General features: G+C 43.6%; 1 protein-coding gene across 1 annotated transcript; it reads right to left on the bottom strand.

The window, feature by feature from the left end:
* Window positions 1-9964: 9964 nt before the first annotated feature.
* On the bottom strand, window positions 9965-10656 carry LOC123429033. Its single transcript, XM_045113102.1, has 2 exons — window positions 10533-10656; window positions 9965-10404 (listed from the first exon to the last, which is right to left on the bottom strand). Exons 1-2 carry the CDS (start codon window positions 10609-10611, stop codon window positions 10142-10144), a joined length of 342 nt encoding a protein of 113 aa, XP_044969037.1. The 5' UTR covers window positions 10612-10656; the 3' UTR covers window positions 9965-10141.
* Between the last annotated feature and the right edge of the window lie 6187 nt (window positions 10657-16843).

Raw genomic sequence — 16843 nt, 5'->3', positions numbered from 1 at the left:
TTTTCAGGCTGAAGCTTTTTGACATAAGCATCACATCCCCAAACTTTAAGAAACGACAACTTTGGCCTTTTGCCATACCATAGTTCGTATGGTGTCGTCTCAACGGATTTTGATGGTGCCCTATTTAAAGTGAATGCAGCTGTTTCTAATGCATAAACCCAAAATGATAATGGCAAATCGGTAAGAGACATCATAGATCGCACCATCTCTAATAAAGTACGATTACGACGTTCGGACACACCATTGCGCTGTGGTGTTCCAGGCGGTGTCAACTGTGAAACAATTCCACATTGTCTTAAGTGAGCACTAAACTCGAAACTCAGATATTCACCCCCACGATCAGACCGTAGGAACTTGATCTTCTTGTTACGATGGTTTTCAACTTCACTCTGAAATTGCTTGAACTTTTCAAATGTTTCAGACTTGTGCTTCATTAAGTAGACATAACCATATCTACTCAAATCGTCAGTGAAGGTGAGAAAATAACGATATCCGCCGCGTGCCTCTACGCTCATCGGACCACACACATCGGTATGTATAATTTCCAACAAGTCACTTGCACGCTCCATTGTTCCGGAGAACGGAGTTTTAGTCATCTTGCCCATGAGGCATGGTTCGCACGTGTCAAGTGAATCAAAGTCAAGTGACTCCAAAAGTCCATCGGCATGGAGTTTCTTCATGCGCTTTACACCAATATGACCCAAGCAGCAGTGCCACAAAAATATGGCGCTATCATTGTTAACTCTAACTCTTTTGGTCTCAATGTTATGTATGTATGTATCACTATCAAGATTCAATATGAACAATCCTCTCACATTGGGTGCATGACCATAAAAGATGTTACTCATAGAAATAGAACAACCATTATTCTCTGACTTAAAAGAGCAACCGTCTCGCAATAAACAAGATCCAGATATAATGTTCATGCTCAACGCAGGCACTAAATAACAATGATTTAAGTTCATAACTAATCCTGATGGTAACTGAAGTGAGACTGTGCCGATCACGATTGCATCAACCTTGGAACCATTTCCCACGCGCATCGTCACTTCATCTTTCGCCAGCCTTCGTCTATTCTGCAGTTCCTGTTTCGAATTGCAAATATGAGCAACAGAACCGGTATCGAATACCCAGGCACTTCTACGAGAGCCGGTTAAGTACACATCAATAACATGTATATCGAATATACCTGATTTTTCTTTGGCCGCCTTCTTATCAGCCAGATACTTGGGGCAATTGCGCTTCCAGTGACCCATACCCTTGCAATAGTAACACTCTATTTCAGGCTTAGGTCCAGCTTTGGGTTTCTTCGTCGGATTGGCAACAGGATTCCCGCTCTTCTTCGAATTGCCCTTCTTGCCTTTGTCGTTTCTCTTGAAACTAGTGGTCTTATTCACCATCAACACTTGATGCTCTTTACGGAGTTCAGACTCTGCGACTTTCAGCATCGCAAACAACTCGCCGGGAGACTTGTTCATCCATTGCATGTTGTAGTTCAACACAAAGCCTTTATAGCTTGGCGGCAGTGATTGAAGGATTCTGTCAGTGATAGCCTCTTGCGGGAGTTCAATCCCCAGCTCAGCTAGACGGTTTGAGTACCCAGACATTTTGAGCACATGTTCACTGACAGACGAGTTTTCCTCCATCTTGCAAGCATAGAATTTATCGGAGGTCTCATACCTCTCGATCCGGGCGTTCTTCTGAAAGATAAACTTCAACTCCTGGAACATCTCAAATCTTCCATGACACTCAAAGCGGCGTTGAAGTCCCGGTTCTAAGCCATACAAGACTGCACATTGAACTATTGAGTAGTCCTCCTTACGTGCTAACCAAGCGTTCTTAACATCCTGATCAGCCGTAGCGGGTGGTTCATCTCCTAGCGCAGCATTAAGGACATAATCCTTCTTCCCAGCTTGTAAGATTAGCTTAAGATTACGAGCCCAGTCTACAAAGTTGCTTCCATCATCTTTCAACTTAGCTTTCTCTAGGAACGTATTAAAATTCAGGATGACTGTCGCGTGAGCCATGATCTACAACACAAATATATTCAAAGTGGACTTAGACTATGTTCAAGATAATTAGAGTTTAACTTAATCAAATTATTCGCTAAACTCCCACTCAAAAAGTACATCTCTCTAGTCATTTGAGTGGTTCATGATCCACTTACACTAGCTCAAGTCCGATCATCACGTGAGTTGAGTATAGTTTCAGTGGTAAGCATCCCTATGCTAATCATATCATCTATATGATTCATGATCGACCTTTCGGTCTCATGTGTTCCGAGGCCATGTCTGCACATGCTAGGCTCGTCAAGCTTAACCCGAGTGTTCCGCGTGCGCAACTATTTTGCACCCGTTGTATGTGAACGTTGAGTCTATCACACCCGATCATCACGTGGTGTCTCGAAACGACGAACTGTAGCAACGGTGCACAGTCGGGGAGAACACAATTTCGTCTTGAAATTTTAGTGAGAGATCACCTCATAATGCTACCGTCGTTCTAAGCAAAATAAGGTGCATAAAAGGATTAACATCACATGCAATTCATAAGTGACATGATATGGCCATCATCACGTGCTTCTTGATCTCCATCACCAAAGCACCGGCACGATCTTCTTGTCACCGGCGCCACACCATGATCTCCATCAACGTGTCGCCATCGGGGTTGTCGTTCTACTCATGCTATTACTACTAAAGCTACATCCTAGCAAAATAGTAAACGCATCTGCAAGCACAAACGTTAGTTATAAAGACAACCCTATGGCTCCTGCCGGTTGCCGTACCATCGACGTGCAAGTCGATATTATCTATTACAACATGATCATCTCATACATCCAATATATCACATCACATCGTTTGGCCATATCACATCACAAGCATACCCTGCAAAAACAAGTTAGACGTCCTCTAATTTTTTTGTTGCATGTTTTACGTGGTGACCATGGGTACCTAGTAGGATCGCATCTTACTTACGCAAACACCACAACGGAGATATATGCGTTGCTATTTAACCTCATCCAAGGACCTCCTCGGTCAAATCTGATTCAACTAAAGTTGGAGAAACTGACACCCGCCAGTCATCTTTGAGCAACAGAGTTACTCGTAGCGATGAAACCAGTCTCTCGTAAGCGTACGAGTAATGTCGGTCCGAGCCGCTCCGATCCAACAATACCGCCGAATCAAGAAAAGACTAAGGAGGGCAGCAAAACGCACATCACCGCCCACAAAAACTTTTGTGTTCTACTCGAGAAGACATCTACGCATGAACCTAGCTCATGATGCCACTGTTGGAGAACGTCGCATGGGAAACAAAAAATTTCCTACGCGCACGAAGACCTATCATGGTGATGTCCATCTACGAGAGGGGATGTGTGATCTACGTACCCTTGTAGACCGTACAGCAGAAGCGTTAGTGAACGCGGTTGATGTAGTGGAACGTCCTCACGTCCCTCGATCCGCCCCGCAAACTATCCCGCGATCAGTCCCATGATCTAGTGCCGAACGGACGGCACCTCCGCGTTCAGCACACGTACAGCTCGACGATGATCTCGGCCTTCTTGATCCAGCAAGAGAGACAGAGAGGTAGAAGAGTTCTCCGGCAGCGTGACGGCGCTCCGGAGGTTGGTGATGATCTCGTCTCAGCAGGGCTCCGCCCGAGCTCCGCAGAAACGCGATCTAGAGGTAAAACCGTGGAGATATGTGGTCGGGCTGCCGTGGCAAAGTTGTCTCAAATCAGCCCTAAAACCCCACTATATATAGGAGAGAGAGAGGGGAGCCTTTCCTTGGGGTCCAAGAACCCCCAAGGGGTCGGCCGAGCCAAGGGGGGAAGGATTCCCCTCCCAAACCGAGTCCTACTTGGTTTGGAAGGTGGAGTCCTTCTTCCCTTTCTCACCTCCTCTTTTTTTTTCTTTTTCTCTTTGATTTTCTTCCCAATGCGCATAGGCCTCTTTTGGGCTGTCCCACCATCCCACTAAGGGCTGGTGCGGAACCCCCAACACCTATGGGCTTCCCCGGGGTGGGTGCCCCCCCCCCCCCCCCCGGTGAACTCCCGGAACCCATTCGTCATTCCCGGTACATTCCCGGTAACTCCGAAAACCTTCCGGTAATCAAATGAGGTCATCCTATATATCAATCTTCATTTCCGGACCATTCCGGAAACCCTCGTGACGTCCGTGATCTCATCCGGGACTCCGAACAACATTCGGTAACCAACCATATAACTCAAATACGCATAAAACAACGTCGAACCTTAAGTGTGCAGACCCTGCGGGTTCGAGAACTATGCAGACATGACCCGAGAGACTCCTCGGTCAATATCCAATAGCGGGACTTGGATGCCCATTTTGGATCCTACATATTCTACGAAGATCTTATCGTTTGAACCTCAGTGCCAAGGATTCATATAATCCCGTATGTCATTCCCTTTGTCCTTCGGTATGTTACTTGCCCGAGATTCGATCGTCAGTATCCATATACCTATTTCAATCTCGTTTACCGGCAAGTCTCTTTACTCGTTCCGTAATACAAGAACCCGCAACTTACACTAAGTCACATTGCTTGCAAGGCTTGTGTGTGATGTTGTATTACCGAGTGGGCCCCGAGATACCTCTCCGTCACACGGAGTGACAAATCCCAGTCTCGATCCATACTAACTTAACGAACACCTTCGGAGATACCTATAGAGCATCTTTATAGTCACCCAGTTACGTTGCGACGTTTGATACACACAAAGTATTCCTCCGGTGTTAGTAAGTTATATGATCTCATGGTCATAGGAATAAATACTTGACACGCAGAAAACAGTAGCAATAAAATGACACGATCAACATGCTACGTCTATTAGTTTGGGTCTAGTCCATCACGTGATTCTCCTAATGACGTGATCCAGTTATCAAGCAACAACACCTTGTTCATAATCAGAAGACACTGACTATCGTTGATCAACTGGCTAGCCAACTAGAGGCTTGCTAGGGACAGTGTTTTGTCTATGTATCCACACATGTAAATGAGTCTTCATTCAATACAATTATAGCATGGATAATAAACGATTATCTTGATACAGGAATTATAATAATAACTATATTTATTATTGCCTCTAGGGCATAATTCCAACACGGAGAACAACTGGGAGGCGCTGACGAAATTCCGCATCGGATCCAGAGCACAGCATACGGGAAAACGAACCCAATCTACACATACTCGGGTTGTCCATGGATAATGTTGGACAATTCGAAAGGATGGCGGTTATAAATATGCAAAGACATGCATATTTATAGATGTCGCCCTTTCGAACGGGAGACGCATACTGGGCACGCACACTGATAAATTAATTTAATTACCTAAATCTAGAAAGTTTCATCCGGAAACCGAGCCACAGTAAATGAAGGGGCGGGGAGGAGATGAAATTTGTACTGACCCACGAATGCAGGGGCGGAGATCGTACAACGCACGGGGAGGTCTTCGCACAGAAGACCTCACAGCGACGAGACAACTATCACATGTAAATCCACCCGATCAACACAAATATTCTAATTATGTCATTTTAGAGGAAAACAAGTTAAGAATATAATATTCATGAGCTAACCAACGTTTTTATGCCATTTTGTAGCTAAATGGGCTAATTATCTCATTGTTGGGGAAAATAAGGTAAGGAGAATAAGATAGAGGAGAAGAAAGAGGAGGAGGAGAAGAAGAAGAAGAAATCAAGAAGAACGAGAAGGAGGAGGAGGATAATAAGGAGGAGGAGAAGGTATTCTTCTTCTCTTCTTCTTCTCTTCTTCTTTTCTTCTTCTTTTCTTCTTCTCCTTCTTATTTTTGTCTTCTCCTCCTCCTCCTCTTCTTCTTCTTCTTCTCCTCCTCCTCCTCTCCTCTTCTCCTCCTCCTCCTCTTCTTCTTCTTCCTATTATTTCTATTAAGCTAACTAACTAACTAACCTAACTAACCAAGCTAACTAAACCTATCGCTAAACCTAGATAGCACTAAACAGCAAAAAAAACAGAATCTACCACTAAGTAACTAAAAAGAATCTAGCTACCACTAAATACCAAACAATAAAAAATCAACTTCTTCTTCTCTTTTCTCTTCTTCTCCTTCTTATTTTTTTTTCTTATTCTCTTCTTCTTTACTTCTTCTCCTTCTTATTTTTCCTTCTCTTCTTCTTCTTCTTCTCCTTCTTATTTTTTTCTTCTCCTCTTCTTCTTTTTCTTCTTCTCCTCCTCCTACTACTCCTCTTCTTCTTCTCCTCTTCTCGTCCTCCTCCTCCTCCTCTTCTCCTCTTCTCCTCCTCCACCTAACTAACCAAGCTAACTAACTAACCTAACTAAAACTACTAACTTAACTAAATCTACCACTAAAACTACTAACAATAATCTAGCTACCACTAATTAACAAAACAAAACTAAATCTATAAATTAGCAAAAAAAGAAGAAAAAAAAGGACTCACCGGAGGGGGCGGTCGGGGAGCAGGAGGGTGCGGCGGTGGAGGAGACGGCGGTGGAGGAGGGGGCACAGGGCGGCCGGGGAGAAGGGGGCGCAGGGCGGCCGGGGAGGAGGAGGGCGCAGGGCGGCGCAGGGGCGCTGGAGGAGGGCGCGGCGGCGGTGCTGGTGTCGGGGGTGAGAGAGAGGGGTGTTGGGGTGGAGGAGGGGGCGCAGGGCGGCGGTGGAGGAGGGTGCATGGCGGTCGGGGAGGAGGAGGGGGCGCACGGCGGCGATGGAGGAGGGTGCAGGGCGGCCGGGGTGGAGGAGGGGCGCAGGGCGACGGTGGAGGAGGGCGCAGGGTGGCCGGGGAGGAGGAGGGCGCAGGGCGGCCGGGGAGGAGGAGGGCGCAGGGCGACCGGGGAGGAGGAGGGCGCGGGGTGGCGCAGGGAGGCCGGAGGAGGGCGCGACGGCGGTGGTGGTGTCGGGGGTGAGAGAGAGGGGTGTCGGGGTGGCCGTTAGGGGGAGAGAGAGGCGCGTGGGAGTGGGGCTAACGACCGTTAGAGGGGGCACCCTCTTTGCCGTCCGCCTCCCGACGGCACAGAGTAGAAAAGCGGACGACAAAGAAAGTGGCCGTTAGGGGGGAGAGAGGGGCTGCGGGGTGGGCCGCCCATGCTCTTTGTCGTCTGCCTGCATGCTCTTTGCCGTGAGCTGGCAGACGGCAAAGAGCTGGCTGATGGCAAATAGTACCTTTGACATCAGCCTGCTCTTTGCTGTCTGGTTTTTGGTAGCTGATGGCAAAGAGGGTCTTTGCCATCAGCCAGCAGACGACAAAGAAGCAGCAGATGGCAAATAACTGTTTTTTTTACAGTAGTGTATGCCTCTTCGGGTTCTTTGCCATAAGACTCCCGCTGAGTGTCTCTTTAAATCCAATAATTTTGTAGTTCCTCCTAAGGTCTTTGGGTATGTTTGCATTGTGCATGATTATAGGAATTATGTTGGAAAATTAGATCCCCGTGTTCTCAAATGTGTTTTCATGGGTTACTCTCCCTCTCAAAAGGGTCATAGGTGTTGGTGCCCTTCGAAGCGTCGACATTTGGTGAGCATGGATGTGACATTCTGAGAAAATGATTCATATTATGGCTCAACCAATGACAGTGGCATTGCCCTATCCCCGTCTAAAGTGCAACAAGAAGGGGAGACTGGTAATGAATGCTCTCCATTAATCCCTAGTCTTGTTTCCACTTTAGATGGTTTGCCCACTAATGTTCCAAATAAGGGGGAGCAGACAACTAGTGATGGGTGTAATAATGGTTCTGGTCATAGAGACATAGAAGATGTATCAGGAAACTCTTCACTTCCTTCACAAGATGGCGAGCTTCACGTGCATGAGGACCCAGGTACTAACAATAACCTACCTAGTCACGTCGCTCTTATTAGCACCACAAGGCAGAGTGATAATCAATTATCTACCCCTGCTCCTAAAAATGATCAAACTATTGTTGTGAGGAAACCTAATAGAAATCGAAACATTCCAGGAGACCTCAAAGACTATAAACATGATATAGTCGATTTCATTTCCTATGAATATTGTACTCCACCCTTCAAAAGCTTTATTGCCTCTTTAGACTCTGTCCCCATACCATCAAACTAGAAAATAACTATGGAGGACCCAAATTGGAAGGAAGCAATGCTTGATGAGATGAAAGCCTTGGAGAAGAATGGGACTTGGGAGCTTGTGGATCTACCACCAGGTAAGCAACCTCTAGGTTGTAAGTGGGTCTTCCTTATTAAACACACCCATGAGGGCAAGGCGGAGAGGTACAAAGGCCATCTTGTGGCAAAAGGATACACGCAAACATATGGGATCGATTATGAGGAGACCTTTGCACTGGTGGTGAGCATGAATTCTGTAAGGACATTTATATCATGTGATGTAAGCCTTGATTGGGATATTTATCAGATGGATGTGAATAATGCTTTCCTTCATGGTGATCTCCAAGAAGTATACATGCATATACCCCCTGGATTTGAGTCAGGCCAAATAATTGGAATGGTTTTGCTCCTAAATCATTCTTTATACAGCTTAAAGCAATCAACTCGAGCTTGGTTTGATCGGTTTAGACAGGCCATGCTCAAAAGAGGTTATCTTCAAAGTAATGTCGACCATACGCTGTTTTACAAGCATATTAATGGTAAGGTTGCAATCTGGATAGTGTATGTCAATGACATTGTGATTACTGGAGATGATTCCAAGGAAGTTGCACATCTGAAGTGTCATATTGCACACGAGTTTGAAGTGAAGGGCTTGGGACAACTGAGATATTTTCTTGGTATAGAGGTCTCACGAGGTTCGAAGGGTATTTTTCTCTCATAGAGAAAATATATCTTGGATCTGCTCAAGGAAACAAGTATGCTTGGTTGTCGACCTGCTACTACACCTGTTGAGCAAAATCATCGGTTATGTAGTGATGCTGGAACACCTGTGGATTGAGAGCGCTAAAAGAGACTAGTTGGAAGGTTAATATATTTATCCCATACCCGTCCAGTTATTGCCTTTGATGTGAGTGTACTTAGCCAATACATGCATGACCCAAAATCAGCTCACATGGAAGCTGTAAATAGGAGCCTACGGTATCTTAAAGGGTGTCCAGGGAAAGGACTCTTATACACCAAACAAGGGGACTTGCAAGTTGAGTGCTATACCGATGCTGATTGGGTCGGTTCCCTAGATGACAAGCGCTCAACATATGGTTACTGTGCATTTGTTGGAGGAAACCTTGTTTCATGGCAAAGTAAAAAATAAAGTGTGGTGGCTCGGTCTACTGCAGAGGCTGAGTTTAGGTCTATGGCTCACGGGATATGTGAGTTGTTATGGTTGCAGATCAACCTAGCAGACTTGCGGTTGTATAAGTACAAACCTCCGATGTTGTACTCTGATAACAAAGCTACTATTGACATTGCAAATAACCCTGTTCAGCATGACCGAACCAAGCACATAGAAATTGAGCGACATTTCATCAAGGAGAATCTCGATAGAGGGATAATTTGCCTACCATATGTAACTTCAGCCAGCAAAGCAGCATTTGTACGTACAAAAGTACTCACGGAACAAACTTTTTCCATATTTTGTAGCAATATGGGTCTGTACGACATATTTGCCCCATCTTGAGGGGGTGTATAGATAATGTAATTAGGTGACTCCTTAGGGTCTAAAATTTAAATTGTACAAACAAATATAAATAAGAACAGAGAGAATGGATCGGTGTGGAACGATCCAGAATTCTCCCAAATCCTCTTCTCGCTACATGCAATCCCTAGCTCAAATCTTCCAAATGTTACCTAATTTTCAACAATAAATCAGATGGAGTAGTAAATAATCGGTGCGAGAGTTTTTGCATTTTATTTTTTTCGTAAAACCAAGATGTGTTTTTGGTCCGAATCCGAAGCATTTATTAGAGATCTTGTTTCATGGCACTCACCACGACAGTCAGTCGCCAGGTTCATATGCGCTCCAGATGTATGTATGGTGGGAAAACAGATAGTACTTGTTTTAGGCATGAACAATAGTTGAAAATAAAAAATGTTGAAACAAAATATGACAGATAAAACTGCAACAACTTTCTAGGGTATTGCAAACTTATTTCTCCACACATCACGCATTACATATGCCTTAAGGGACAAATAAATAAATAAATCCGACTAGGCGGGTAAAGGAGCAGAGGTCATCACACATGACAATTGCTGAATGCATTAGGGACGGCGTGCCTCATCAAGTCGTCCGTGCGTACTGCAGACTTGGTCAGCACAGTTTCAGGGGACGCCGTCCCCGCGGCTAGCATCGGGCAGCTTTTGTCGCACGTATCGAAATCTTGGTAGCACCAATCAGTATAATTACAACAGGTGCAACATCTGCTGGAGCACCTTCGCTGGCAATTCAAGTTCACATTATTGATATTGTCGTTGTCCATGCCGTTCGCGATGGTTCGGCCTGTCGAATAGCACACAAATCATTTCTCTCTCTGGGTTGATAAACAAAACAAGAAACAGACGAAATTTCATGAAGATATACAAATTAGAGAGTGAAATAGCGGTGTTGTTTGCAGATGCAATGCTTACATTGTGCTGTGGTGGCGGAGCACAGGAGGTGTACAGATAGCAGAGCCAGCGCAGCGATCCGGATCGTGTGCTTGTCCATCCTCTTCTCTGATGCAACACTACTAGGCACAGATGTGATGTTCCACTTGTAAGATTGCTTACTGTCAAGCACATGCCTCCTACTATATATACAGGGAAATCGTGAGGAGAAACATGAATTTAGTGTCTTTCATTTAAGAGCCACGTAGGCATAAATCAAGTTCTTAGTTCGCAAGATCATCTGTTCGCAATATCAACGAGTATATGATAGGAAGTGTTTCCCTTTTATTTTTTCTAGACAAAAGTTTCCTGAAATTTATGGCGAATATATATATAGAGTATCTTGTATCATCCATCCATATATATATCTACTACTCATCAATCTATATATCTTAATATTTAGGAAATATTTGTTCTAAGGGGATAGGGCAATATATTAATTGCATCACACTAATATTTGGCAGGATCTTCATTACACGTTGATATTAGGTACTAATTAATTGGTTGAGGTTGACATTGATATTAGGTACTATAATTAATTGGTTGAGGTTGACGTTGATATTAGATATTAAACACATTTTACGTTAAGGAAAACGTTTCACGGCAGCACGCCGACCAAAACTTCGGGCGGTCGCGCGCGGGCCGAGCGATCGCTCTCGATCATACGTCACGGGGGCCACGTCAACGCTCCTCAATTGAATTGTTTTTTCCACATCTTCTTCTTCCTCCCCACAACGCGAGCGTTGCAACAGTTTTCCCCCAATCTCCACTGCCACACGCAACACACTTGCACGAGAGCCCTTACTGCTAGGGCTAGTCACGTGGGGACAGAGAAGACGACGGGGGTGGAGAATTCGCGGCGGGGGGGGGGGGGGGGGGGAGTTGCAAGAGGCCGCATGCGACGCTCGTGACCGTCAATGGAGCATGACCAGCCATGGCGCTCAACAGAGCAGGTGATGCTGGAACCATTTATATAAAAAGCTTTCACCATTTGATTTGAAAGCTTCAACCAGCAGTATATAAAGCTACAACAACACACCATGCAACTGAAAAAGCTAAAATTGTTTAAATGAAAGATTCAACCGTAGTTTGAAAAAGCTTCAACCAACTGAAAAAAACTTCAACTAGAAGACATATTTTTAGGGGTTGGGCACTGCGCAACCCTGGAAACTGCAACCGACGGCGAGAAAAGCTTCAACTATCAATGAAAAAGTTTCCAACCACAAATAACAAAAACCATGCATGACAAATGAAAAGCTACATCCAGCTATGACAAAAGCTACAACCTGGCAATGAAAAAAAGCTTCAACCATCGTAGGTTTTTGCACGACGATCAATTAAATTAAACCTAGCAATGACAAAAGCTACATCTCAGCTGCCTCCATCAACTGCGGTGACGACATCTTGCTGCAACTGTCGTAGGATTTTGCACGACGATCAATTAAATTTTGCTACAACCATATTTCATGGCTTTCTATGGTGCTACAAGCACGACGAGAGCATGAAGAGATGTTGGGGATGGGATGTTGCGGATTTTAATGGCGAGATCAAGTGTGTAGCGGTAGGCGGGCGTGATGCTCCGCCGGCAAGAACTGCGTGCTAACATAGCTACGCTCGGCAAGAACCAGCAGCACGTTTTGCTGCATAGGGGGCAGAACCACATGGGGGCACCAACGCGGCAATCTCTGAGATAACGAGCTACCTCGGAGAGCGGCGACGGCGAGCGAAGCTGCAAACAAGAGGCCGAAGGGAGGAGGGGTACATGAAATTGCATTGGGCAAGGAAGAAAATTGAGTTGACTTGAAGACGAGGGGGAGGAAGAAGATCATGCAAGGGGACGAGGGTTCAATCGGATGGTTGTACGCGCCGTATTGAGTGGCTGGGGCCGACCAGCCAAAAAAATTGACCGGCACGTCGGCGCCTAGCATCGCCAACACGCTAAACATAAGGATAACGTACACCATTAGATATGTTGCACGTGGTTATGGAAATTACTATTTGTTATATTTATCTTCAGTTTTTTGCTAAATATGTATGTTTCTACACTGTGATATTAAAATCAACTTTGCCAATACTGAAAATAGTAGAGATGCAGTTTATAACAATATACTTTTCATGAGAATTTCTTTTTAAGTAAGAGCATCTTCAACAGACGTACAAAAGTTTCGCGTGCTAAAATAGTTTTAGTGGGTCATTGTAGCACTAGCACGTTGGAGCCAACATTGGTTTTTCACATGGACAAAAAAATACGTAAAGAAAATTATGAAGCCCGCGCGATCCAGCGCCCCAAATATATAGCGCGCTATAGCGCTTTTTAGTGCATGTTGAAAAGGTTTTTATGTGCGCACTATTTTACAGCATCTATTGGAGCATATCCGGCATCCATAAAGGACATTTTTTAGCGTGTGGAGTAGTTTTCAGACGCCTCTCTAGCAGACCAAGTAAAAACCAACCCTTAAAAACGCGTATAAGGGGCATTGTAAACTGTTTTTACGGTACGAAATTACCCTAGCCAGAACAGACCCCGTAAATGAAACTGTATTCCACTATAGCTCATTTTTTTCTTTTTTTCCTCCCGTCCCAGCGAGCCGTCTCCGGCCACAACGTGCCTCGCCGTGGCGCCACGGCTTGCCCCGGCGCCACCCGCGTCGCCCCCCGCCTCGTCCTGGCGCCGCCCGTACCCGGCCATGCATGTAGTGGAGGAGCCCTGCGCCGCCTGCCCCCGATTGAGCTCGGCACTGTCCGTCCCCGATTGAGCTCAACACTACCCGCCGTCGTGCGTACGTTCCCCGTCATGGCAGCGCGAGCTCCCTCACCCTGCCACGCTCTTCTCCGGTGCCGCCCCGTCCTAATTCAGGCTGTCGGTGGCCTGCTCCATCCTGCCCATGGACGGCCTTGTCTCGGCAGTGGAGATCGAGCTTGCCGCAATTCGGACCGGCGGCAACTAATTCCGGTGTGCGGCGGCTTCTTCCGACATGTGGCGACGGATTTCGGTGAGTTCTAGGTAGATTCCAGCTAGTTCTGCGACGGCGCGTTTGCTCCGACGAGGTTTGACCAGTTTGCGGATTGAACTGTATACTATCTCCAAAACTGCACTTATAAGGTTTTTACGGATGGATTTACCGTGCCCCTTAAAAAAATTATGGGTATAACAAGTTTTACGCTGCTCCGCGTCGTTTTTCCGACCGAAACTGTAAACAACTCGTTTTTCACGGGTTTGACCAGTTTACGGGGTCTGCTATCCCTTCCTAATAGACGCCTCCACCCCTGAGCCACCGATGATGGTTGCGTGTTAATTTTTGCTGGGCTTTCAAGCGCAGGAATTTGTAACAAACATCAAGTCTTTCCTTAAAAAGATTAAGGTATCACTCCATGGAAGCAAATATACAGTTCTGCTTGTTACAAACTCCACTTGCGTCCCCAAACATTGCTAACAAAGGTGTCAATCTTGCTAATCTTGCATTTGTGAATCTATTACATTAAATAGGTTACACGATTTAACAACGATACGATCTACCTAGATCTCACTCAGCCGCTCTCGGTCCGGCCGGGCAGGTTCAACGGCGATGGGCTCCCGCGTCCGCGCGTGTTCACCGGTGACCGCACCAACCCGCCGACTCTCCTCTCCAGCCCTTCCTAATAGCCGCATCCACCGAAACCTGAGCCATCCCTGATGGTTGCATGTTAACTGGTATTTGTTGGGCTTCCAACCAAGCATAGGAGCTTGTAACAATCAGCAAGTTTCCCTCCTGTAAGGAAGGTATCAATTTATGGAGGCAAATATATGGGAAATTCACTTTGACTCATAGGTCTAGATGCACCCATTGTCTAAATACACATTTTAAAATGTTAAGAAAAAATCCTACATGTACATCCGGACATTATATTTTCGAGCATAAAGTTTTGGTGAAAAAGGATATTTTTTGTGGCTTGTATAAAAAGGAACATTTTCGATGCTTGATTATAACTATTCACAAGAACTTTTATCTTTTATATATGCCACAAAAAATGTTCTTTCTTTACCAAATTTTATGTGCTAACATAGAATGTTCTGATGTACGTGTTAAATTGTTGTTTGGAATTTTTTAACATTTTAAAATGTGCTATATACATGAGCCAAAACACCATGTATTTCTTGTTACAAATTTCAATTGTGTACTCAACATTGCTAACAAGGGTGTCAACCTTGCTAGCCTTCCATTCCTGAGCACATGTTTTGTAAATGAGGTAAATACATCAGTGATGCTTGAACATGCCACAAATATTCAGTTTAGTGTCTGGACTTGAAAAGCACCAAACTGATTTTAAAACTTGACACAAACATGCAAATACGGTGCTAATTCTATCTGCATACATAAAATGTGCCGACGTGGCATAGCTTAGCGTGGCATGAGTCCCGCTTATACATTCGAGACAAGATTACTATTATAATATATGTCCATGACTAATGGGTCCTGCCTGTAGCCCACAAGGGAAATTAAAATGAAAAATAGCGACGAAACGTACGCAACCGACAACCTCCAGCTAAAGCACATCAGTTGGTGGCCACCATGTGAACTAAATCTTATTGTCAAAAGACACTACAGACACTACTTAAGATTAATGTAGGGTAAATGGAAATGGTTCTGGTCCTTAATTGGGCTGCAGTTAGTGCAGCCTATTTAACATCACTTATTCTTCCTGAAAAAATGAAAAAAAAAGTCTGCAAATTATAATAATGACAGTAATACATATAAAGTTCAACTATTACAAAACTAAAAATCACGTACTTTAAAACATGTGCATGAAATTTTACAAATATTCACGTACTATTTGAAAAATATTTATATAAATGAATAACATATAAGAATTATAACCATGTTTATATAATATAAAATGAGAAACACATTTTAAATTTACTTGTAAATATTATTTATAACATTTGAATAATTATGTGCATATTTTTATATTTCATAATTATCTTGTTAAAAAAGTTTGTATAACTAAAATTACTTGTAATTTTAAATGTTTATATGAATTTTCATGCCTGGATTATATTTGCATTATATAATAATATGAATATAAGCCATGAGTGAAATCATACACCGATGAATATTCATAATATTTAGTAAATGGTTGTCTCCATAATCTTGTATTATTTAAATATAAGCCATGCATGTATAGAAATGTTTGTCTTCACTAAATTTTGTTAATAAATATTTCTAATATAATCTATGACTGTATACTTTAAATATTTGTTTTAAGTAACATTTTAAACACTCATGGATTATATTTAAATTAGTATTTTATAAATAATAGGTGAATATTTCAAAACAATTACAGTAACATTTTTAGTAAGATATTTTACTGCAAACCTCTATATATTATTTTGTGTGCTCATGAATATTTGGGTACCATGAGTTTATTATTTATGTACCACATATATTCATACCGACATCTTGGCATGGAGCCTTGTTTGTGATTTTTATTAATAATATACGTGCACACAGATATTTGTTGAGCACGAGGTAATTATTAATAAAACATGAATTTTTTTAATCTAAATTCTTTTATTATGAATATTAGTTATATATTTTAGGGGTAACACTAAGTTTTAATCATCAAAGTCCGCAGTTTATGGGATTGAATACTTTTTTGTTTCAAAAAATAACTACCCTGTGCTAAATGGGCCGCATTAAGTGCAGCCAATTTAAGTGCCGCAATTATTTTCATATAAGCTACATTAAGAGTCGGGAGTTTTCTTTGGCAACAAAACCAAGTTGGCATGTTGGCCAGCATGTGCTGCAGTTTAGCGTTAGGTCACGGGATCTCATGCCATGTCAGCCATATACGTGTCACGTGGATGCACTTCACGTATATGTATGGAATTAGCACCGTATTTGCACATCCGCGTCAAATTTCAAAACTAGTTCGGCGTATTTTTCAAGTTTAGGCACTAAACTAAACACCTGTGACAAGTTTAAGCACCATTCATGTATTTATCTCTTTGTAAATCTACTAATGACATGTTTAAACATATAATGTGAATGGATTTATTACATTAAATCAAGGTATAAGCAAAGCTACAATGTGTTTAATCTACTGAACCCAAAACATATATCAACATAAGAGAATAACATGTTGTAATATCTTTTTATGGTTGCTCATTCGGGATGGGTGTTAGTGGGCCTTTGTTTTCAGGTCCATCCAAGGAACACAGATGATAGAGAGGAGGCCCTTCTTCGGCCTCTTTCCTTTGGCGTCAAACCAGTTTCGTCTTTCCCGCCGCGCGCTTCTCCGTCTCTCCGACGTAG

Source organism: Hordeum vulgare, chromosome 2H (genome assembly GCF_904849725.1).
Source record: "Hordeum vulgare subsp. vulgare chromosome 2H, MorexV3_pseudomolecules_assembly, whole genome shotgun sequence".
NCBI lineage: Eukaryota > Viridiplantae > Streptophyta > Magnoliopsida > Poales > Poaceae > Hordeum > Hordeum vulgare.
Note: the sequence above shows the minus strand (reverse complement) of the source record. Positions and strands in the feature narration are given on the sequence as shown.

What these genes read in the sequence shown, in the direction of transcription:
- LOC123429033 (XM_045113102.1), bottom strand. Translation starts at nt 10,611, where the DNA reads ATGGACAAGCACACGATCCGGATCGCTGCGCTGGCTCTGCTATCTGTA. An exon ending in CTCCGCCACCACAGCACAAT is followed by an intron (nt 10,405 to 10,532) that starts GTAAGCATTGCA and finishes GCTATTCGACAG; the next exon opens with GCCGAACCATCGCGAACGGC.